The 23,963-nt window shown below is 41.3% G+C and overlaps 1 protein-coding gene across 9 annotated transcripts in view; it reads right to left on the reverse strand.

Moving 5' to 3' along the window:
• Positions 1 to 10,877: 10,877 nt before the first annotated feature.
• Positions 10,878 to 23,963, reverse strand: part of DLC1 (DLC1 Rho GTPase activating protein) — a 219,937-nt gene continuing 206,851 nt past the window's right edge. For 8 of the 9 annotated variants that reach the window (XM_017744514.1, XM_017744511.1, XM_008641434.2 and 5 more), the window contains 10 exons: positions 20,657 to 22,080; positions 19,380 to 19,556; positions 17,316 to 17,475; positions 16,878 to 17,076; positions 14,740 to 14,953; positions 14,208 to 14,322; positions 13,082 to 13,303; positions 12,428 to 12,645; positions 12,078 to 12,251; positions 10,878 to 11,540 (listed from right to left, as the gene is read on the reverse strand). In XM_017744514.1, coding sequence (XP_017600003.1) covers positions 11,420 to 11,540; positions 12,078 to 12,251; positions 12,428 to 12,645; positions 13,082 to 13,303; positions 14,208 to 14,322; positions 14,740 to 14,953; positions 16,878 to 17,076; positions 17,316 to 17,475; positions 19,380 to 19,556; positions 20,657 to 22,080 — 3,024 coding nt within the window. In that variant the 3' untranslated portion in view covers positions 10,878 to 11,419. The other variant, XM_017744515.1, reaches the window with a different exon arrangement.

Below are 23,963 nucleotides of genomic sequence, written 5' to 3' on the forward strand. Positions count from 1 at the left end.
CGTGTTGAATAGTGCTGCAGTGGGGATACTGTAACACGCATATCAAACAAGGAGTCCCGTGGAAAAGAAATATATATGGACTGATTCTTGGTAGATGTTTCAGAGATGTTTATTTCTCCAGCCGCATGGCCGGGGCTCTGCCCAGGAACTGTTCTAGTCATGGGACTGAGGGTCCTTTTGCCTGCGCAGGGGAACACAAAACAACCGAGGGGGAACAAAGCTGACCAGGGGCAGGGAAACCCCGTGTCTGTGCCCTCAGGGCCCCTCTCCCAGGGCTACATGGCGGGGGGGGAGACCCCGACAGAATAGTGTCTGGTTCCTCCTTGGGAAGCATTCGTGTATGAGTCTCAAACACTTGGACAAATGCAATTGGTAGGCAGCTGCTCCAGAGAGAGGCTGTGCTCTTGTAGTTTGGTCTCTCTCCTATTGAAAAGTGACTGGGTGCAATACTTGCCACCAGAAGCACTGCAGAGTGAGGCAGCTGACTCCTCTGAAGACACCAGCTTTAGCTGCGATTTGTAATGGCTGCTTTTCCAGGCTGACAGAAGAGCATGTTCCACCAGTTCATTGCCAGAGTGGATCTCGGTTCACTAGGAGCAGGTGGGTTGTGGTATAGGACACATGAGAAGCTACAGATTTCTTGCTCTTGGACAGAAATAGTCAAATATCTTAAAACAGATCAAGGTCTGAGCAAGTTCTCCTGTTATCCCAGCCAGGGAAGCTTCTGGACAGTTCCCCCTCATACATAAACACATGCAGTTTAGGGGAAAGTCTGGTTGTTCAGAACTTGAGCTCTCCAAGAGGGTGGTGACAGGCCCCTTACCTTGGAGCATTGCTAAACATGATGCAATCTATAAGCACCTAGCCTGAGCTGTGCATACGCCTGTGAAAGGTTTTGTATCAGATCAGGGTGGGCAAAGGGAGAAGGAAATGAGATACCAGGATCTGAGCCTGACCTGACTGCAGTGCTGGATCTGGCAGGATGGAGAAAATGTCACAGACAGACAAAACACACAAGCAGTGTAGAACTGATTGAAAAAGAGAGCTTGCAGTGTTTAACAGATCTGCAGAACAGAAAGTGGCCATAGAGAAAAGAGGAGGACTGCAACAGCAGAGAATGATCTCAGAAGCCGTTGTTGCTCAGCCTCAACTTCTCCTGCAGTGTTCAACAGAGAGCAACCAGAATATTTTATCTGTGATTGGGAAGCATTTGGGGGTTGTTGGTGCTTTTGTGAAGTGCGGATCTTTAAATCACATACAGTATGCTTGATTGATAATCAAGATAAAGAAAGAAAACAGTATTTTTCAGCAGCTCCCTAGGAAATGTTTCCTTACAAGGGGCATCTCCTAGGCTATTCCTTGTTTCATGGCTTGAAACAACTGCAAACTATATGTATATATTCTTACCCCAGTTTATGATCCCCTGGAGCATGATAATGGGTACACGGCAATAATCTGATTTATTTAAAATATTAATCCAATCTTTGTTTAATGGTACAAATCTGGGCACAACTGATAACAAAAACTTACAGCATCTTATCTCTTTAAGGGGATAGCTAAATGTAATGCCATTCATCACAGTGATAAGTAGTTCCTCAGGCACAAATACGCACATATCGCAGGCCGTGCGTGATGTCAACCAGACACAGCTCTGCTTTCTGTCTGCCCTGTGTGGCACTATCGACAAAGAGCTGTGAGCAAGGGCAAAGCAATACACTTTTGGCAAACCCTTCACAAGTGTTGGGGTTTACTGTCCTATGAACTTCTCTGGAAAATTTTAAACAAAATCTAGGAATCTGTTTTAGCAGGAGAGTAGACTGCAAATAAGACTTCAGTCTTGCAATCAGCCCAGCATTTTGTTTGAAATTGGATTTCATGTCTTTCAGTCAGGCTAAAGCTGATGTCTCGGCAAAAGCGCCCCAAGGTTTGCTGTGTTGAGAAGAGCCCTGCAGAGCAGAGGTCACCTTCAGCAGCGCAGGGGGTGTGGGGGTGATGTGCTGCTTGTGCTGTGTCATGATCCTACAGCAAGACGTTGTCTTTGTGACCCAGTGCTGGCTTCAGATTCTGTAACCACTTTAAGGATACTACTATGAATGTATGTTACCAGGGAAATGTGGAAATACTTAGAAAAATCATACTCATAATCTTTTAAATGACAGTATTTTCTTTTTTTCTTTTATCCCCGAGTTTATCTAGGCATTCTTTTAACCAGGTTTATCAGCTCTAATATGTCAAAACTTGTTTCTGTGATTAACACGCAACATTAAGGTTCAAATATTCTATTTGCATCTCTAGTTCAAAATCCTTTATGCTCTAGCTCCCCATCACAAAAATGTAGCTGATAGCACATCTGTTTCATGTCTTGTCTATCAAAAGTAATTTGATTTAGAAATCCTGTGGAGCTATGTATAGACAAGAAGCAGCTCGAAGGAAAATTTGTTCTCGGCTTGGCTTTTAGATATTTTTGTTTCAGCTTCTTGCAAAACTTGCACTTTCAATTTATGATTACTGAAGCAAAATAATCCTATTTTTTTCCCCCCCTTGGTGTTCTGGGGAAGTCTAACTAGGGAAGGCAAGGCACAGAGGGCATAAGAGGGACAGGCTTAAGCCATTCAAAGAGCTTGGACTGAGTTCCTATTTATGCCAAAGGTTTTTGGATTATTCATTTGTCTCTGAGGTTGGGGGAAAACCTGGCAGGGCAGTGGAACGTGGTGGGTGGGTAACCAAGTCCTACACAAAATGGAAAATGCTCATGCCCCAAATACTACTTCTGGGACCAGTTTCTGTAAGAATTAGGCAGAAGAGAAGGGCAGACCAGAGCGAGCTTGTTTGTTTAGACACACAATGTTTGCCTTTATTTCTCTCTATCTTTTCTAAGGGCTGTGACGGCACTTCCTTCCTAGTTCATTTGTGTGGCTGCCTGAAAGGGATATGTCTAAATAGGGGTCAGAGCGACTGCAGGGCAGTTTGCTTGTTTGTTAAACAATATGGGAAGAAAACAGAGGCCATGAAGAATACTTCCCTCCCCTATGTGCCCCGGGGAACATTCTTTATAAAATTTGGCAGCAACTCTTTCATCGCAAACCAGCAAACCACTACATAGAGCGGCTGGCCCTGGAAACTGTTTTAGTCATTTAACAGGATAGGAAGAGGAGGCAAAGGAAAGAAGCTTTAAAAAAAAAAGAAAAATAGTATAAAGCCTCAGAGAAAATCTCTACATCAGTAAGACAGAATGTTTCAACAGTAAAAAGTTTGTGGCAGTTTTCAAGGAATTAAAAACAAAGAGTATGATAAGCTTGACTTGTTACATGGTGCATTATAAGAAAAGAGCATAGTAAATATCATGTCATGTCCCAGATTGTGCTGCTGATCAATTTAAACAAATGTTCTCTCTGACAGTGACCTTTGCAAGGCTGTTTGGACACCAACACAAGAAACTTCCTGCAGGCTCTTGTGAAAAATACATCCAGAAGTCCAAGTGCCTAGTGCAGAAATTAAAAATAACAGGAACTTTGGTACATATATTTTTCTCCAAGCTCTGCAAAAAAACTAATAGTGAATTGCAAATGTAGATTTTCAAATTATGAAATTCAAAATTATGAAAATAATTACTTTTATAATACAGCTGATGGTGCCAGAAAACAGCTTGTTTTGCCTTCTTTCCTCTGAAAATTTGGTGAGATTTTGAAACTGGGGACATGGTTCTATGCAAGCCTAAAACTTGAGATACTTAGAGCTTCCCAGGGTCTGCTAGTTGCTTTGGTTTTTATCAAATACATGCCTAATAGCATGTTAGTGTGTCAGCCATGACTAGCCTGCTTAAACCTCTGTGCTCATCAGCAGCCAGGCCTCTGAACTCTATTGCTGCTCTTGACATGTCATTTGTTCCCTCATCGATGTTGCCAGTGGGATGCTTGGGACATTGCTGCCCCTCCTTCCCCAGTCCCGTATGTCTGTTGAATTGAACCTAGTTCAGCAGCTACTCTGCCTGAGCTTGTTTACAACTAATGTGACAAGGCAAGTGCTTTACCTAGAAGGTTATATGATAATTTTATACATAATCATTTATTCTTGTCTTAGGTTGGAAAGGTGGAGAAAGCAAATGTGAATGTGTAATTTCTTTTAGACTGTGGTTCAGACGTTAGCTAGAAAATCTTGACTCTTCTACTTGCTCAAGGTCATTCTTAAAAGGCCTTGAATGAAATTTAATGTGTTTTCAGAGGTCTCCAAAGCCCAGTAAGGCAGCTTGCAGACCAAGCACTGTGTAGTGTTAGTGCTGCTGTGGGTACCATTACAGTTCTGGGATTCATGAGCAGTTGTGACCCCACCTAAATGTTTCTCCTTTAGTGAATACTTGCCCTGCATCATCAGGAGTATGTGTTTCTATGCTACATCCCCCTGTACTTGGCACTGGTGACGTTGCATCTCAAATCCCGTGTTCAGTTTTGGGCCCCTCACTGCAAGAAAGGCATTGAGGAGCTGGAGCAAGTCCAGAGAAGGGCAACAGAACTGGTGAAGGGTCTGGAGCACAGGTCTTCTGAGAAGCGGTGAGGGAGCTGTGGTGGTTTAGCCTGGACAAAAGGAGGCTCAGAAGGGACCTTATTGCTCTCTGCAGCTGCCTGAAAGGAGGCTGTAGTGAGGTGAGGGTCAGTCTTTTCTCCTAGGGAAAAAGCGATAGGACAAGAGGAAATGTCCTCAAGTTACTCCAGGGGAGAGTTGGATTGGATATTAGGAAAAATCTCTTTGTGGAAAGCGCTGTCAAGCATTGGAACAGGCTGGCCAGGGAAGTGGCAGAGTTACCATCCCCAGAGCTATTTAAAAGATGTGTAGATGGGGCTCTTGGGGCACACTGTTTAACAGAGGGCTTGGCAGTGCTGGATTAATGGTTGGACTCAACCATCTTTGACGTCTTTTCTGCCCAAATGGATTCTGTGATTCTCTGCATGCTTTGAATTGATGAGGAGCATAGCACAGTGGTGGGAGGCCCTTAGGGGAAGAGAATTACTATCAGTTCTCACCGTGGAAGACGTGAAGCATCCTCATCTGCTTTTCCCCTCACTGGGAGGTAGATGCTTCACTGTCGCTAAGGGCTACAGGAGGCACCACCAGAGTTTTTCAGTTTCAGTAATTTGTATGTACTTCTCCTAGACTTAGATAATGGAGTAAAAGCACCTAAGTAGAAGGAGGGCAGGTGCCATTTCCCAGACACATTACCTTAATGAATCTCCCTGTCTTTTTAAGATCTAGAAGGCTTTCAAAGCTGCTTTTCTATGTATCTAAAAGTAGTTTTCTTTGCTATCTGCTGAATGAAATTGTTCATGGGCAGAAAAGTTTTACCATTTTTTCCCTTTTACTTAAGTACTGATTTTAATGCAGTTCTAGCTTTGTAGGCATATTAGTGAGGTGTGATATTCAAAACCAATTTGGATAACAGCTTGTATTATTGTCACAGTATGATTTATTGCTCGTTTTCTGCTTTGGAAGCTCCTGTTGATAAATTATGTAGGTGACAAAGGCTTCACTAAGAAGTGCAAAAGCCCATGTGCATTCTTCAGACATTCTGTTGAGAGAGAGAAATGAAAAGAGTACAGACTGCTAGAGATTATGAGCGTCAAAACAAATATTTTAGTATCTTTGCATAATTAGTATTCCTTTTCATATGTTTAAATGCATTACTTAAAATATGCCCTATTGTACCACTCTCCCCAGAGTTTTGGGTAAAAAAGTAGCCTATTAACAACTTCACTAATCATACTGTCAGTGTTTCTATGAACTTGAATTACAGCCTAGCTGAAGACTACATGTTTAGCTAGCTCATAACAGTGCCTTGACTGAAATTTATTTTCTTTTAGCTGTTTTTGAAGAAAAGGCAAATACTTACCAGATGACCTGCTTGTTTTGAATAGACCTGTCAGGCTGCTGTCACTAAACATGTTGGAAGTGTTCGGCCAAAACATTAGAAGAACCATTCCTCTATTACACACACCTTGCACACCATCTTAGTCTGGGCTGTGTTATGAATATAATCTACTTCTGCCACTAGCTGGTTTATTTTAAAAAAATGACAGTTCTCTCCAGTGACACTCAAGTGTTTTAATTGATGTCACCCTTTACTGAAATTCCCATTTCATTTGCTAACAATCTTCCTACATCTCTAATAAATGAAGGTATAAGCCCCCTCAAATCAGAGCCATCTCAACTATTATCACCCTGTATACCAGTTTATAACATGCTTATGTCATCATATCATGGGAAAAGCTGTTTAATTTTCTTTCCCTGGAAAGCATGCATAACTGCACTGGCCCTTTTAACACTCTACCTTTTGAATATTTGAATAGCAGTATTCTTTCATTCACTGAGAATTCTGCTCCTAAGGGGCTTTTCCATTTTTAGTGTTATAAAGCCTTAAGAAATGTCTGTGTGGGTTAGGAATAACTGTGATATTCAGACCCACCACATCACCCTTTTATTACTTGAGCTAATGAAGTGACTAGCAGAACACTGGTACCTGGAAAAGTATGCACAACACACTTGCTGTAGGTCTTTTTCTTCCTGTAGTAAGGAAAACCCACCAAGCCTGTGGAAGAATGAGTTTGATTCCCTCTGTGATGGGGAAATCATGCTTATCAGTTGTAGATCTTTCTGGGTTTTGAGTAAAAGTTAGAAAAGCAAAGAGGTCTCCCAGTTGTGTGATAACCTCCCCATGCTGATCTTCATGCTCTTGGCCCATAGTACGATGGCACTGCATCTTCTAATTCAAGTGAAAGTCCACTTCAATAAAATGTAAGCAAACTGCACTCCACAACCTCCAATGTAATTCTTAGAGAAAAACTTGTTCATTAGCAACTTCCAAAAAAATTGAGACATTTTGGCTTTGACACCAGATTTTTTTCTCACTCAGCAAGTCCTACCTGACACTTCTTAAGGGTCAAAACTGGTAGTCTGTAAATCCTGTAATCATGGCAAAGAATGAAGAGAGGACCTTTGTTATATCTTTGTGATGCTTTATGGATGCTAGGAAGCAATGATTATAGGGTTTGAGCGTGTGCAGTTTTAAATTACTTATGCTCTTGCTGCTTCTCAGGGAGAGATTGTCCCACAGTTTCAAAGACCTCTTGCTGTGTGGCAAATGCCTTTTCCTTTCCTTCTGCCTCACATTTTCCATTAACAAATTTTTATCCCAACTTGTACACCCACTCAGCTAGTTTGAACTATTCTTCTGTGTTTTTATGACCTTCCAGTGCTAGTAGACATTTACTACATCCCTCTTGTCTAGTGGCCAGACTGTCTTGAATCTCTCTCTATAAATGTGCCCCTTCACTGCCTTCATCTCTTTCAATGGAATTTTTTCTTCTTTGAATTCTTTCTCATGCTACATTGCATTTTACTGTCCCTGGATTCAGCTTGCAAGTTCATTTCTTGCAAGCACTCTGGACACCTCAGAACATACAGGAAAATACCGTAGGATGGTGCAAAGGAGAGGAGAAATATAGAAAGCCTCAAGAACTTGGGAGAGTGGTCAATGCAAAAGGCACGTGGGTGCAAGCACTGCATATTAGCATCAGATCTTAACGTCTGGTGCTATGAATTAATCATTTTAGAAGTTGATACCTTTCCTTGCGAGAGAAATAAAATAGTTCTGGGTTGACAGATGAGAAATAGATGAAAATAACTTTTCAGAGATGCAGTCAAGGGCTGTATTGAGAATATGGTATAACAGAGATGAAGGAATTAGCATTTTTAAATACATTGCTCTGTTAAAACAGTATCATGTTTTCATTCCTTATGATTGTAGGACACTGCTTCCAGAACTCAGCAGATTTGTGTATAGCAGTTAATTTTCATATGCCTTAAGTGAAAATATCCAGTCTTATAATGTAGCCCAAGGCATGGATACTGTTTTCATATTAACATTCTCCTGGCACATCCTACTACAGATACTAGGTCCTGCTCTTTTCAACGTCCTGTACCAGGACCCGCAGAGATATTGCTTTGCATCAATTCAGTCTCCCTTTCCCTGACTGTCCATGTGTGCTAGTGACATCTCTGGCCTTTAAGGTGAAGGCTGCTGATTATTTACAGCTTCATAAATATCTAATTGTGGAGTGCATTACTTGAGGAATGGCAGTGAAACATGACTTTTTCCGTTTGAATTTGTCAGAAAGAAGTACCAAAATTCAGCATTACTGAAGCACAGAGCAGACTGGACCTGTGTTACACCAGGGATGCCATGTACACAGTTAATCATACCAGCACCTGGACAGAATGGAACAGGGGCCCAGCCTGCACTTCCTCTGTGGCAACTACTGCTTAAAGCAGGAAAGCATTCCAAGAGGAGCCAGTGCTGCCCTGAGTGGCAGCTGAAAAGAAACACAGACATGGAAAATTGAATTCTGTTGTTCTGCTACAACATAGACATCTGCAAATGAAGGTGTCAAGAACACAAACATTCAGGAGGCTGAGGCTACTTAGAAGATTCAAAATTAACTCATGTTTTAGAAATGTTTAGGAAAACGCTAATTTGAAAGTAACCTAAATGCATTTTAAACAAAATGTAGTGTAAACCCTTAAGGTGCCAGAGGACTGTCATAAATTAGTGTTCTTAAAAATCCAAATAAAACCATCATTACAGGAAAAAAAAAAAAATAGCTGAACTCTGCTTGTTCCAAGGGCCCAAAACTGTGAACAAACCTGTTTGGTATTTTTTTTAATGTTCAGTTGTGTTAGTATTAACTTGGGAAGAAAAAAGGTTCTGTAACAGCCAAAGAAATGACAGCCCCTTATCAGAAAGGTTCTCTAAAACTCTTTGGTGTGTGAGAACTAATACCATGGCAACAAGAGGTTTGCTTTTGCCAGATTCTGAAGCAGCATCCTTCAGTGCTCCCTGGGTAATGAAGTGGGAATTGACAGCGATCAGGACTTTGGGCTGCTCAGGCGGAGAAAAAATAGGATGATGTTGGTAACTGAAAGGCAGCAGACCTTCTCACAGCTGCTGTGTCAGACAAGCCTCACAAATCAAAACCCTCCTTCAGATGCCCAAATTATATTTCTGTTGGCTAAGACTTTAAAGACTTTAAAAAGTTGCTTGAATTAACAGCTGCCTTTGGCTTGGGTTTTCACTTCAGTCAGTTATTTGTATATCCTCCTGGCCTCCTCTGGCTTCATTTCACTGCTGGGTGTGCTTTAACTTTCTCCAATTACTTTTACACTTGCATTTTTTGAAGCAAACCTATGACTCCACAACTCATCATGCCCTCATTCTCTCTTTAGAAAATAGGAAAGCAATGAATTATTTTCCAGCATTGCATACTGCTGCTTTCCACCCTGTTAAATTCAAGCATACCTTTCTACAAGACAGGAGCAAACCAGAGGTTTCTTCTCATTATAGAAGTATGAAGCAATTGACTAGGGAATGTTTCTGTCCAGCTATCTGTCATTGTGATGTCCTGTCTTCCAAAAACTTTGCAGTTGCTTTAGTACCTGACTTTAACAATACTAAAAATATCAGTCTAGGAGAGGGCAGGGGTGGCTCCGCTGTTGGCTGTAGTATGTAAAGAACCAGAAGTAAGAAAAACACCTCCCCCTCTGGGTATAACAGTGGAAGGAAGAATGCAGAATAAAATAAAACTCATTATGAATATCCAATTTTAAACATTTAATAGTGCACTTATTGAGTATATTCTGTACAGACATCTATAGCAAGTTAAACATTTTCCTTTCTCTCGCGTAGATCATACTCATGTAAAGCACATTTACAATAGAAAACATACTTGAGGTACAAAAACCCAAAAAGAATATCTGAGGTATAAATACAGGTATATTTTAAATAATCTTTATCATGCTTAATCTATGTTTGACAGTACACTGTGGGCAAGTATACATGTTTACAATAGAATGGTATGTACAACATACAATTTTACAAATTCAGAAGTGTTTGATGTAGAAGAATATACAAGATTTTCCTACTCATGAGGAACATTGTTACTGGAAGTACTACATTATTTGCCATTATAAAAAAAAATCTTCATCAAAAAGCTTAAAATAATACTGACAATGGTAAAAAAGTCTCAGTCAAAATTCCATCTTGCAACTCATTCATACCCTAGCCACAAAATACATTTATCACTTAATACTGCACCTTGAAAACAAATCTTTACCTTTACAGTAAAACCTACAGAAAGACATCTTTCCAGAGGACCTCAGGACTTCCTACAGTTCATACAAGCTGATTCTCAAGAAGGGGGAAATATCCCAAAGGGTTTAAAACAAAACAAAACCAAAGACAAAACTGCACCCTCCCTCCTTTCTGGCCCCTAATATAACCCTCCAAACTGCTCACATGCAGGTTCTGTTCACGTTAACATGCAGCTTTTAGGAAAACAGGCACAGGAGGGAGAACCTCCTGTCACCACAACTCCAGTGTTGACTTTTTTCCTCTTGAGCCATTAGAATACAATAAAATATATAAAAGCTCATTAAAACACCTATAGATAATGCAGGTAGGAGTAAAAGCAACAGACATTTTGAGTTTTTTTAAACGACTGATGTTATTGGCTCTCCTCACTGTTGCAGGCATTTCATTTCTAAGCTGTTACTTTGCTCAAAAGTATATTTACTTAAATTTGCTATAGAATTGGTCATCACTCCTAAAAGATCATCTGGATAAGGAGTGGACAGTAGCTGAAGCAAGCCTCTTGTAACATCTGCTTAGGGTTTTCAACAAGCTTAGAGCTGAGGAAAAGGCACAACTAGCACATTTGAAGGATGGCTACTCCTGGTCCACAGGGGAGTCCCATTCAAGGTTGAACTGTATCCAGCATACTAAAATCCATTCTGGTTGCCTATCAGTGTACCAGACACATTTCAAGTTCGACTTCTTCTATCCTTTCAATCATTATCACACTCATTCACACTTTAATCTCTGTGCAAACCTTTCTCTGCTTATCTCAGTGAGAACATATTGAAGAGTACCAACTATTCCAGTGGATACACCAGTCCCTCAATGCACTACAAATAAAATGACATGAGTATGTACATAAAGCTAAGTATTTCACATGGGAATGATGAGCCTTCACCATATTTCATAATATATTTTGCATTTAAAGAAATTTGCTTCTCAGAAGCAATTCAAACCATCTAATAGACATTTTTTTTTTAAATTTTTATTTTTTGCACAGTTCTCCTATGTATTCCAGTCGAGGCCTACACTATAGACCTTACATAGACAGGAAGCAGCTTTAAAGTGTATGGTATGGCCACAGTCCTATAGTAATGCTCACAGTCAAGTTCTCACGCTGTCATCCCTTCACGACACGACTTGTAGATGGAGCACAGGTCTGGTCTGCAGCGCGCAGGTCTCAGTTTTGGGTAATGTCTACGTTGCTGTGGTGTGAAGCGCATGGCTGTTCCTCTTCAGTAGTCACCTGGATTTTACTTCTTTGCTCTCAGGATTCTGCTGATTGAAAGAGTCTCGTATCTTAACAACTTCTGATGCACACAAGTGTCCGAAAGACTTGGTGTACCAGTCTGGCATGTGGCCCCTGTTGCGTGCAGGAAAAAGTAATGAAAAGGAAGGTATCAGTGACTTTATGTATTTTCTTAGTCATAATCAAATATGTATCTGGCTGGTTAAATGCCTGAGTAGGAAATCTCCTTAGTGCTGCTTAGTGCGCAGCTCAACCGTACTAATATATAGATTTGCTCAAAACCAAGTTTGCCACAGTAAGGGAAAGTTGTGGAAAGTTTTGTGACAACCTGGTCCTCTTTACTACCCTAATATTAAAATTAACATGTCCTTGCATCCAGATATGACTGTCAGAGGAAGGGGTGGGGTTGTATATCAATAGTGATGGTGGAGCACATACTGGAGGCTTCTAATGAAACAAACTATACCTGCTGCCAGATGTGCTCTGAAGCCAACTTTCTGTGGCATCTCAGAGACCTGTGTGCTCGTCTTTGAGAAGGATGTTCTACTGGCCAAGCTAAAGTCTGTTGAACTGTCTTAAGTTTTCCACTGACCACACTGAAACTATACAAGAAAATTTACCACCTCCAAAGGACAAAGTGGGATTTCCTACCTTAAATCAATTCTGCACATGTAGGTAAGTTTCGATTTTCCTGACCCGCAGGGCTCAATCAGATACCTCGACAGAAGCACATTGACTCTAACACCTGCCATGGGTGCCCGGTCATGGTCCACTGAGGTTGCTAGTAGCACACAAGCTCCTTTGGGGAAGTTTGTCCTCCATGTTCTAAGAAAAAAGAAGAAAACCAAAAATCTTTTATTTGACAAACAGTAATGCAAACATCTAATAAGAATTCAAATTAGGCACAAATAGATATTTACCAGTATAGCTGACATTATAAAGAAATAGTCAAGGCTGTCATATGTGTAGGATATAAACATCATTGCATATGAAAGTCTTACCTTAAGACTACAAAGTCCCTGGCTGGATGAGGTGCCATGCTGTTCTGGACATACTGGTATATATCTGTCTGGCTATCCAAAGGCTCAATTACTTTTGACTCTATAAGATCTTCATCCCAAAGATGCTGCTCTTTAAGTAAACGATTTAAAACATCCTCTGGTGTAGCTGAGATTTCAATGGTAGTTTTCCATAATCGGAGTGGGGGACCTTCACATACCTGGGGAAAATTAGCAGACTCCTTAGTTTTCCTCTTCCTTACACTTTCTTTTTCAAGTTTATTTTTTAAAAATTTTGTTGAAACACTTCTCCATCTGCTATTTCTGAGCTGTACAAGATCAGAGATTAGAAACTTCCTACTGCCTGCATAGTGACTCAGCTTGTTAAGGCTTTTCATGTGTGAGTGAAGGTGTGTAAATTCAATACAGTGAACATTCCTGGGCTGGATAAACAGAAGAACACAAATCAGTGCATGCTAGCAAGCTACTGCTGAAAGACAACAGTGTTTTTATATGATGTGCAACTGCATCAAAAGATTAAGATTTTTTCCCTAATATCTATCTGCAAAGTAAAGATGTGTACTGAACCTTCTATAATATCTTATGTCACAAGTGAGCTAAGACCCAGAGCTGTGGTGTGAGTGACAGGGTGCATACCTTCTTGTATGCCAGGTCTGCTTGCTCTGATGTGGAGCAGCTGACCCAGCCTTTAAACTTCTCCTTCATCTCCTTGAGTAAGTCATCCACGCAGTCCTGGAGGTAGCAGTGGTAGTCGGAGGGCTCAGTGTTGCTACTGCTGCCCCGGAGCTCCTCCAGGCTGAGGGGACGCAGGTCCTGCTCTGTGTACGAGTTCCGACCCCTGCTCATTTCTTCAGGTATCTGAGGGACGACAAGGGTGAAATCATCCTCTTGCAGCTCTCTCCCCAGATCACTGTGTTAGTCTGGCAGTCCAATAGCCACAGGGAGCTGTGTATGTTAGCTTTGTAAGTGATGGGATGTGCATGTGTCAGGTTGAGCAATCAATAAGCAGAAATGCCAAAATTATGTTTGTGAGTTTGATTTAACTCAAATTAGTCTCTCTTTTATGGGGTGTCTTATTTTATTCTGTAGAGCATCCCCCTTTACTACACAACTAGATTCATTCCCACAGCACAGTTTATCCTGCAAACTGAAGGAAGAAGGGAACAGTTGTCAGCTGCAAGAAAAGAGACAGGCACGTCTTCAGTTGAGGGCTCTGAAAAGATTTGATGACTGTGAGGAAAACCAGGACTCGGCTTGTCTGGTTTTCCATTGCAGGCCCTAGAGGGACCGTGCTTTAGTTCCTACAGACACTTCAACCTATGGTTTGACAGTGTTACATTCCAGGATGCTTTTGTGGCCTGTCTTGCCAACTCTTGGGAATTTAAGTATAAAATGAGCACTGAAATTCCTGGAAATAGCTTCTTGCTTTGTAATTAGAGCTGAGGTTCACAGATCCTCATGGCTGCGCAATAAAATCTTGAAAACGTATTTCAAGTGTTCGGATGCAACAAAAATGTGCCAAACCCCACAAGTGCCTCCTGACTTTAGAGCACCGGTGCCAACAGAACAACTCTCTTCTCTTCTGGCACCACTTCTAATTCATGTATGCCCACAGATCAGGATGCAAAGGTTTTTAAAAAGCTACTTATCATGTGCTAAACTCCATTAAAATAAAGAGACATTCCTAGCTTTCCATTATACAGCAGATCTAAGACATGTTGATCAATATTCCACCCATCAGTTTTGTAAACAGGTGTTTTACCTGAAAGAGTTTCTTGCATTCAGCAATCATATGAGCTAGCCCTTGGGTTGCAGCCAGATTTTCATTTAGGTCCTTTTGATCGGGTTTTCCCAGGCTTGGTTTTCTTTGCATCACCCTTCACAGGGGAAAAGAGCACACATACACACATACACAAATCCAGTTATTTGTTGCAGAGCAAGAGACATTTTTGGGAAGAAAACAGTAGAATTCCCAAATTTAGAGTAATTGGTAATTTAGAGCAGTGCTGCCTGGTACCAAATAATGGCATGGTGTTGCCAACTTCTCTTGCTACTCTTTCTAAACATGTTCTTTGGAATTCCCTCCTTCTACCCCTATTTTTTTCCATCTTATGAACTTGTTTATTTTTTAAAAAATCTCCAACAAAAGGTAGGATCCCATAACTGTTCTACAGCCGGTGCTCTCTGAGGTGTCCGAGGTGATCACAGCTGACAGGATCAATCCTAGACCGTGCTTGTTGCACATCCTGCCAGCTGTGCTATGGGACCAGTGAGCCCTGCTCCCAGAAACGTACCTTGGGGAAGAATTCTCTCTTTTGAGAGTGTTCAAGTGGAAGAGGGAAGGTGCTAAGCAGACGGCCAGGTTTGTTGGTGTCATCTGGTTTTCCTTCACTGCAGCTGTGACATCACTCAGGAAATAGAGAAGAATCTGGAGGACCTCCCTGTTCTCGTCAGGTAAAAGCATAATGGCAGCCTTGATAGCCTGGAGACGCTGATCCTTTGGCACATCTGCATAATATTAGTAATTCTCTCATCAGCCCATTGATTTTCCACACACACAGCATGAATACATCCCAAAGCAAACTCCAGCTTCAAATATTTGACTCGAGTTTGAAGTGATTTCCGTCAGGATGCATACCATTTGTAGGAAACATGAAGGAATTTTTTTTAACCCACTAGTTTAACTACCCTCAGCTATTTCCTGCCTCACAAGAAATGCAAGCAAGAAGCTGTGCCTAGGCCAGAGTTAATTTTAGATTTAGCTTCAACAGCTACATGCTCCCACAGATGCACTTAAAGGACAGAAGCCTGGAGTCAGGCAGGGAACAAGCAAACAGAGTTCAGCCAATTTAGAAGTTCTTTGGCTTGCAAAGAAATTTAAAACATGAATGCATTTTAGAATAGGTAAATTAATTAAATAAATTAGCTAGCAAACCTTTTCAGCAGTGATGTCATAAAATATCCAGAAAGTGCTTTACTGAACACAGAGGGTTACTTTATTGAGCAGATCATTCAAAGTCATGTGGTGGAAAAAGAAAGTCAACGCTGTGAAGCCCCATACCATTAAACAGCTCCTTGGTTACGAACAACAAACAGCCATTGGAAAAATTTGATGTGTCTTTTATATAAGCTTTCTCCTCCAAACTTGAAAGGAACAGAAAATGAAATAACCCAGACCAGATCTGCTTCTTATAAAGGGATTTCCAATAAGCCACCTCTGAAGACAACATCAGAGTCTGTGTCCTGGAGCATTTATATCATCAGCAGCAGCCCACCACCCTCACTGCATGTCTCATAATACACATGGTACTCCCCAGATATTTAACTGGTATTTGCTTTGGGCTTCAGCAACTTTGTAAGGCTAGCAAGTAAGTTTAGAAAGCAGTTATAAGCAAAAATCCTCTGTTTTCCATGCTCTCCTCTCAATCAGCTCAAAGCACATTTAAGCCCCATGCATTCCAGTGTGCAGCCTGGTGCATAGCACCAAAGCAAAGGGAAATTTTGCCGTTTGCAGGGAAGCAAGATTTACAGCTGTTTTAAGGCTCTTTGCTTTACAGAGAGATAATACTTCCCGACCACCTCTGGGAATTCCTCAGACCTACCGCCTGCAAAAGGAAAGGAACAGATATTCCTGCAATGCTCTGTCAAACTTTTTTTGGCTCTAAACCCACAGGGCTGCTGTTTAATATGCATGGAAGTGGAGAGCCTAATTAATTTTCTCCATAAACCTGCTTGGGAATCCAAACACACAAAAGCGTGCACTGAAAAAATGGTCTGTATGATATTTTAAAACATCATCTCCACCCATGGAGCTCTGAAGGAAACTCCTGTGACCTTTTTGTAATTATTTCTTTTTCACAAGCATTGATAAACTCCATTTTTTATGTGATTTACTCTGAACACTTGTGTTTATGGTACTTATCTTTAAAGTAGCTACAAGTCGGTAATAGAAAAGCTTACCACTTAGAGGTTCTTTTTAAACAGTTGAGGTGAAGGATAGCAGAAAATGAATTATAAGAAAACAAAAATTTTTGGTAGCCTTGCCAATCCCCTCAAAAGCCCCAAACTCTCTTCATGTAGTGTTTCCTCTGCTTGTCTACTTAGCCACATTAGATGAGGCTTATTTTCAAACCATAATAACAAGTATGGTCAAAGAAGAGAAGAAAATTTAGAGCAAGTGATGGAAGATTTATATTTGTTCCTGAACTAGAGAGAAAGGTGAAATTAAAAGAACTTGTACTATAAATTGTTACAAAACTACAATACAAAAAATCCATTCTTTATAAGGCAGCCTGAACTGTGACAGTCACTGGAGAAAGGCAAAGACCAACATAGGACACACGTGTAGTGCCCAAAGCAGCAGTGTTACAAAGTTCCACCCTTGCTACACAAACAACCATTTGCGGTCTGCTGCAGAAGTCTCACTACTTACATTGGTATATCTGTAAGAAGGTCTCGGAGAGTTTGTTGGTCATGAGAGGCTCAGGGAGATCACGGAAGAATTGCTTTAACATGTCTGCTACATCATAGGCAGACTGGCCTTCGTAGTTGACGCTGTCTGTGGAACTCTCGTTCATTTGACGTAAAGCCTGAATTCTTGATTTGACTCCAGATTTCCTAAACAGCCCAACCTATATATACATATAACAGTAAATACATTTATAATGAATCCAGAAAATCTGAAATCCAAGCATGCTCTTTAGCTTAAGTATGGGTTCTAATTTTGTGGAAAGCTTTCCATGAATTAATTATCTGTTTTGTCCTGTTTTGAGTCTACCTTTTTCAGTCTGACCTAGGAACAATAAAAACCAATGGAAAGCTGGGCTTTGGGTGGTGCATGCATGTGGAATAAGAGCCTAGCAAAACGCACCTGATCCAGACAGTGGTTGCGGAGATATCGCATGGCTTGCTGAATGCTCTGGGGAAGAGGCTGCCCCGTGCGCTGCACATTCACTTGCAGTGGTACTCCAAAGACATTTCGGTCTTTATAATCTGGCACCTTTATTCTTTTCATAAATTTTGGTACTGCCCTATTTAAGCAAAGGGAATGACACATTAAATTAAACCTCTGTTGACTATTTATCTTCTGTATTTCCAGTAATTCAGAAAGTAAGTGAAACACTTTTAGTGACATGAACAATGGTGACAGTATAAATTAGCTAATCCATTCAGGGCTGGAAAGGGTGAGAGGAAAGAAAACAAGAGTTTCTCTAAGAGAAAGGCTTGACATTTGGGGCAGTATGCTGCCTCTAAGTATTAATGTGGTGCTACTCCATCAATGTTAGGAGAACGAAAGCTACAGGGTAAAACTGCAGGGGCCAGATTGAATTGCAAAAGAGTCAAAATAAATCTTGCAGTCAGTGACCCCTTATAACACTACTTCTTTAGGTTTCAGGAAAGATGGGCATTTGAACAATGAGCTTTTGTATGTCAACTACTTGTTCTGCAAAGTCCTCAAACTGGGTCCACCACCCACCAGTGTGCAGAACAGCAGGAAACTGATGTAATACATTTGAGTTTGTCAGCTAAAAATTTCACCTCTATAAACAACCCTTTTGAGGGACCCCCCTCCTTGTTAGCCGGTGACTTTTGTTACCCCCACCTCCCACTCCAGTTTCATTGAGAGGCCTTTCCATCTGCTTATGACTCCAAGGAAAAAGTTACTAAACACAAAAGAATGATTTACCCCTGGGTCCCCCAGAGTATTGGTTTCATAAAGGGGAAAAAAAAGGCACAAAAATGTGAAAATACTGAGGTCATTTTCCTAAACAGGGAGGAAAGCTAATATCCAGTGTGACAACTAACAGGACACAGTAGCACTGAAAACAGGGAGACATTTAACATTTTAACATATAGTACTGCTATACAAACAGTGCATTGGGTTTACAGCTGACTAATCTGTTACATAGTAAAACAGAACCAATTTGTGTTGCCACAGAGTTAAGTTTAGAGCATTATTGATACATGTATGAATAATACTTGCTTTGTCAAAAAACATGCCAATGGAATGTGAAAAAACACATTGCGATCTCCACTGAGAATCTGAAGCATGCAGGGATAACTGGTCAATACTTATTTCTGTCTTTCAGAACAAACAACTTCTGTATTTAGAAAGACTGACATAATAACAGCCTTTGAACAGGAGGTACTTTGATGCCAAAGCTAAATACTCTCTATGACTCCTGGGGAAGGGAGGAGGCTGGCCTGTGGTAGGGACAAGAAAAATTTTATTTGCGTCCATTGCATCCTGAAGGTTACACAGGCTGTACTGCAGATACAGTAATAAAAGTGCTTTCTATTTCATTCTTCTGACAAAAAATACTAAGCTGGGTTACAAACACCTGGCCACAGCAGAAATTGCTGCCTACAAAAAACTCCATGGTTCTCCCAACCTGTATTCTTCTCTCCATCTCTTTTGCAAGCTAACTGATTTATAGTGCCTTAAAAAGGGAAAAAAAATTTTGACTAGTGAGATACTAGAATTAAGAGAAATTTACATTATTTAATTACATAATTATGTGAAGGGAATAATGCAAATATTTAAGAATAACTGAAGAAAAGTTAAGATTGGCAGCAATTTATGCTACTACTTGCTAACTGCCTCAATAAACAAGTGGTCCTTCTTTTGCTATAGATACTGAACATCTTCCCATTCAGAAAGTTGGTCTGTACTTCATTTGCTTTGGTTCCCCCACATGTCCCCATAAACACATCTCTCAAGTCTTATAGGATTACACTTATGTAAAGGGTTAGTGATTTTAGCCCTGTCTTAGGAAACTACAAATCACTGTCAGCACAGGCTGGAGGAAGAAGTGCAAATATGGAAAAAGAGGGATTGGAGGGATTCATTGCATCTTTCCAAAAGTTGCTTGGGACAAGCACAACTGTCATGCTTGCATAGTTGGGCTCTCTATACACAGCGCTGTGTCCTTACCAGCTGAAACCATGCTTGTTGGAAGGTGTGTACTTCTCCAGGAGAGCAGTCAGCTTCAGGAGAGAGTACTTCTGCAGCAGGTTCATCTGTGCCACAGACTGGCAGTTGATCTGCAGTGATGCCGAGCTGAGGCTGGGCCGGTGGGAACTCTGGAAGCTGTGCCACCTTAGCTTGTGCCTGTGGAGAAGATGGGAGACAGAGAAAGGGCAGGTTACTGAAATGTCTCTGCAAGACACGTGCAGGAATTACTGCAAATGTACCGCTGAGATCCCTGCCCTTGGCAGCTGCTTTCTTCTGAGATTTCACAGGCATCAGCCAGCAGTGTTTCTGCCTCACCTGGTGTGATGCAGCATGTGCACGTGCTTCAGATGGGAATGTGTACTCTGAGCTGACCCACACCTCAGTGCTAGCTACACAGCCTTGCCCTATCAGATATCCTCCAAGGGCTCCAACACCCTTCTTCCGAAGTCCTTTCAGTATTACGGCAATGGGAATCAAAAAACTCCATTAAGAAAAAATGGCATGAATTTTTAAGACACATCAAATAGGAACTCTGCACTTCTAAAAGTCCTTTTAAGTCTATACAAGCAGCTGTAGATAACTAAATGATTTGCACCACTTTTAAGGAAAACTGGAAACAAAGCTAGAAAGAATTAAAATCCTTGCTCTACTCACAATACAAAACACAGTCATCCATCCTGTTGTAAAACTCCCAGCAGAATCTGAAGGCCACTAGAACTCCCCCAGTCTCCCACTGTGCTACAGTGATCAAGAGAAAGTAAACAAGCCTCATTTTCCCCACAGATTTAGTGCCCTAGCATGCTATTAGAAACAGCCTGCTACTGAAAAATGCAATTTTTTGAAGTAGTCTAAAAGACAAGGCTTTTACTACAGACTGACACAAACCAGAACACACTTATTCTTGGTTCTCCTAGCCAACGTAAAAAGTGATTAATCCTACCTGATGGCCCTCCCCTCCCATGGACCATTTCAGTTTGAAGAATTATTGTGCCCCAAAACTGCCTTAACATTGCTTTTTCAATGACAACTCAAGCTCAACATACAAACATACAACTATGAATTGTAGGAACCACAAAGTCTTGCACAAATACTTCCCTTCCCCATAATGGTTTTGGGAAGCAATGGAACAACACGTGTACTTGAATGGCCACAGCTTCTACTGCACCTTAACTAAGTGTGGTGCAGCTACTATAGAGCCACTTGGTCTGGAGGGGACATTCCCAGGCCACCCCAAGTCCCAATGCTCATGGTCTCACCTGCTGGACCGTGTCAGCGATGCACCCACCCCAGAGTCTCTCCTGTCCTGGATCCCTGTGGGCTCTTCCGTTTCATTCAGTGAATTCCCTGTACTGTCGAGGTCACTTGGTGTTCTTCGATCATTATCTACATCAAGGTGAATCTGCTTTGGAGAGGAAGGACATGGGGAGATGGAGTCGAGTGCTGAGTCAGAGTCCCCTTCATCTGAGAACTTCTCTGACCACTGGTTCACTATTCTCTGCATCCCTTTGACATGGTATAGGATGTCATCTAGTTCTGGGAATATGTCTTCATTTTCGAGGTCAGCCAGGTCGCTTGCACTGGAATACAGGATCGAACCTGGCACGTTGTCGTAAATACTCAGGCGGCTGCTCACCGAACTGGAGGAGTTGCGTCTTTTTCCCATGCCTAGCTCTTTGGAGCTGTCGCCACTGTTTTCCCTCCGGAGGGTGAGGTGGCCATGTCCATGGAAACTCCCTGTCCTCCAGTTAACAGAGGTGTTGCTTTCTGTCGGGGAGAAGTTGCCATTGGAGAGTGCTTTGGGAAAAGTGCCAGGCTTATGATCCTCAGGGATAAAAAACACGGTGTCTTCCGCAAAACTGCCCCGGTTCTTGAAGTTCTGCTCCATCACATCACTGAACGTTGACTGATTGAAGGGGTCAAAGCCTTCCAGGTACATGCCCACCCTTTTGTTGTAGGCACTGAGGCTGCGTGTTCGTGTGACAGGACTGGGTGTGCTGACAGCACTGCTCGTCTCAGACTGACTACTGCTGCTGCTGGTCTGGGTGGAATTGGAGACGCTCCTCTTTCGTACCATAGGGAAGTTGATGTGATTGCCATTGAGGGCGGAAATCTCCACGCAGTTAAGTTGTTTCAGCTTATCTTCATCCATGCCCTCCTGCAGGATTGGCCCACTAATAATCAGGCCAAGCTTTGAAGGAACTTTGCTCTTGCCATGGTGAGAACTCTTGATTTTAAGACTCTCCATTCTCTTGAGCAGGCTCTTTGTCTTGGACTTGGCATTCTTCTCATTGGCTTTTGTGTTGAAGCTGAAGTTCAGTTCCCTGGGCGAGGGCAGGCTGCTGAATGAGTCATCGTTGGCTACAAAATTGCTCGATGAACAAACGCTCACTACTGAGTTTGTCCTGGTGGTAGACGCCTCGCTCTGCAGGGTTGGTTGGTGGCTGCTGGTGCTGCTGATGCTCAGAATAGAAGCCACCTCCTGGCGTTCGCTGAGGTCTGTGAGCACGCTCTCACGGCTTGCAGCGTTCGTAAGATGAGGAGCTTCTGGGGACGGGATATTCAAGTCCGGTTTTGGAGGGAAGACATCAAACTCTTCAAGCCTCGACCACCTCTTGCTGTCCCTCTGAAAAGTCCATTTGCCACTTATTGCACAAGGTTCATCTTCATCTGAATCTTCACTCTGCAAAGAAGAACCCTGAAAGTATTGCTTGCAAACTGCTCAAACAGCAAAGGTGGTTGCATTTAAATACAATGTCCACTAAACTGCTTTAAGCATGACCTTGTTCCCACTGAATTTAAAGTGAAAACAGTCTTTTACTTCAGGGAGAGGAAGATTAGGCCATAAAGCCTGTCACGGGAAAAGATAACATGGTACAGGCAATATATTTTAACTGTTTTTAAATACAAAAGATACTCTGTTCATAAAAAGAAACAAACAATACAATCTACTTTAAATTGTTCTATTTTAAAAACCCTAGTATCCATAGACTTTTAATTAATTGGTCACAGTGGATAGCCCTCACATCAATGGAAATTCCTGGCATGCATAACATTTTAAACTGGAGTCAGTCAGAGGTTGGGGTCCCTCTGGACTCTCTCCAAAGCTACACTTTGTTGATAGTGGCTATATGTTTATACTCCTCTTTGCAATTACGAGATGTTTCTCATACATTCTGAATTTTAGTGGCTTAATTCCTTACCCATTTGGGAACTGAACAGCCTCCTCACTGTGACTAATGAGACAGCAAAAGAAGCCCTTGCACTGCAAGAGTGTGATGGCTCCAGGCTCTTACCTGGTCCACTCTTCCTCCCACAGGCTAGCAGCTAACATTTTAAGAATGTCCTGTGAATTCAGGCTAGCTTCAGGCAAACTTTAACACACGTAGATAGTGAGCAGCAAGAGCTCACTGACAGCGAAGCACGTAAGTAAATTGTAAATAACATGTTTGATGTATGAGTAATGCTTCGAGTACAATTACACATACATCAATTACGCCTACAATCTTTTCATCTAAATACTAAAAGGGAATGATCCTGATATATTTGGTCTTCCAAATATATGGAAAGTTTCACATCGGAAAAATAAAACCAGTGAAGATATTTTAATATAACACCATGAAACCACAAAATAATCTTTGGTGTTTAGACTAATTGCCACCCAGTTCCATGAATTTCACTTCATTTGTTTAATTTGCTTTAATTTAAAAACAAACACATATGCATAACCCAAACTGTAACTATTTGTGTGCCAAGAATACAAACATTTATTCTCTGAAAAACAAGTAAATCATTCATATTTCAAGTAGTTTATGTATGCATACTTCAGATCCTGATCACCTCCTAGTTTTTCTTTTCTTTCTTTTTTTTTTTTTTAATAGGACATTTCAGCAACTCAGGAAAATAAGTGAAATACTGTATTTATTTCTTTATGACCAAATACACATGAGACACAGAGCAAGCATCATTTTCTTTGTTTCCCAGCTACTGCAAACTACTTCTGTCCATGACTCAGATGAAAACCCAAGAATTCTAGCTTGCTCATTTAAAGTTTTCAGAAGGAAAAAAGTCATCTGAAACAGCCAGTGGATAATAATGACGGTTTGGTGGTGAATGAGATTTGATTGGAAGAAAAAAAGGTGCAATAAAGTGATTTTAATTTGCAAAGAAGTCAGTGGAAACATAAAGAAACATATGTTTCTGGCAGCACAATTTTTCCCTAGTACTAAAAAGCTTTAAAGTACTGAATTTATTGACATCAATAACAAAAGGGAATAGGCTCCAAGTCCATCTGCCAGAACATGGCTGGTGAATGAAATTCAGGAAGGACTGAAACAAAAGGTAACATCCAGACTCTGGAAGATCTGAGGTTTGGACCTGAAGTCACGTCTGGTCTGACCTCTAATACCAACACTGATCATACCAGTGTTAGCAAGGTTCAGGAACAAGGATGAGAAATCTTCTGGTGGTCATAAATGGCAATCCAGCTGCCCACCCCTACTTTTAAGGCGTTCCTACATATGCTGCCTCAGAGTGTTATCTTCTGGAGCCTGGATGCTCTTTCCA

The sequence above is a fragment of the Corvus brachyrhynchos genome, unplaced genomic scaffold (assembly GCF_000691975.1).
Source record: "Corvus brachyrhynchos isolate BGI_N302 unplaced genomic scaffold, ASM69197v1 scaffold17, whole genome shotgun sequence".
In the NCBI taxonomy this organism is placed as follows: domain Eukaryota; kingdom Metazoa; phylum Chordata; class Aves; order Passeriformes; family Corvidae; genus Corvus; species Corvus brachyrhynchos.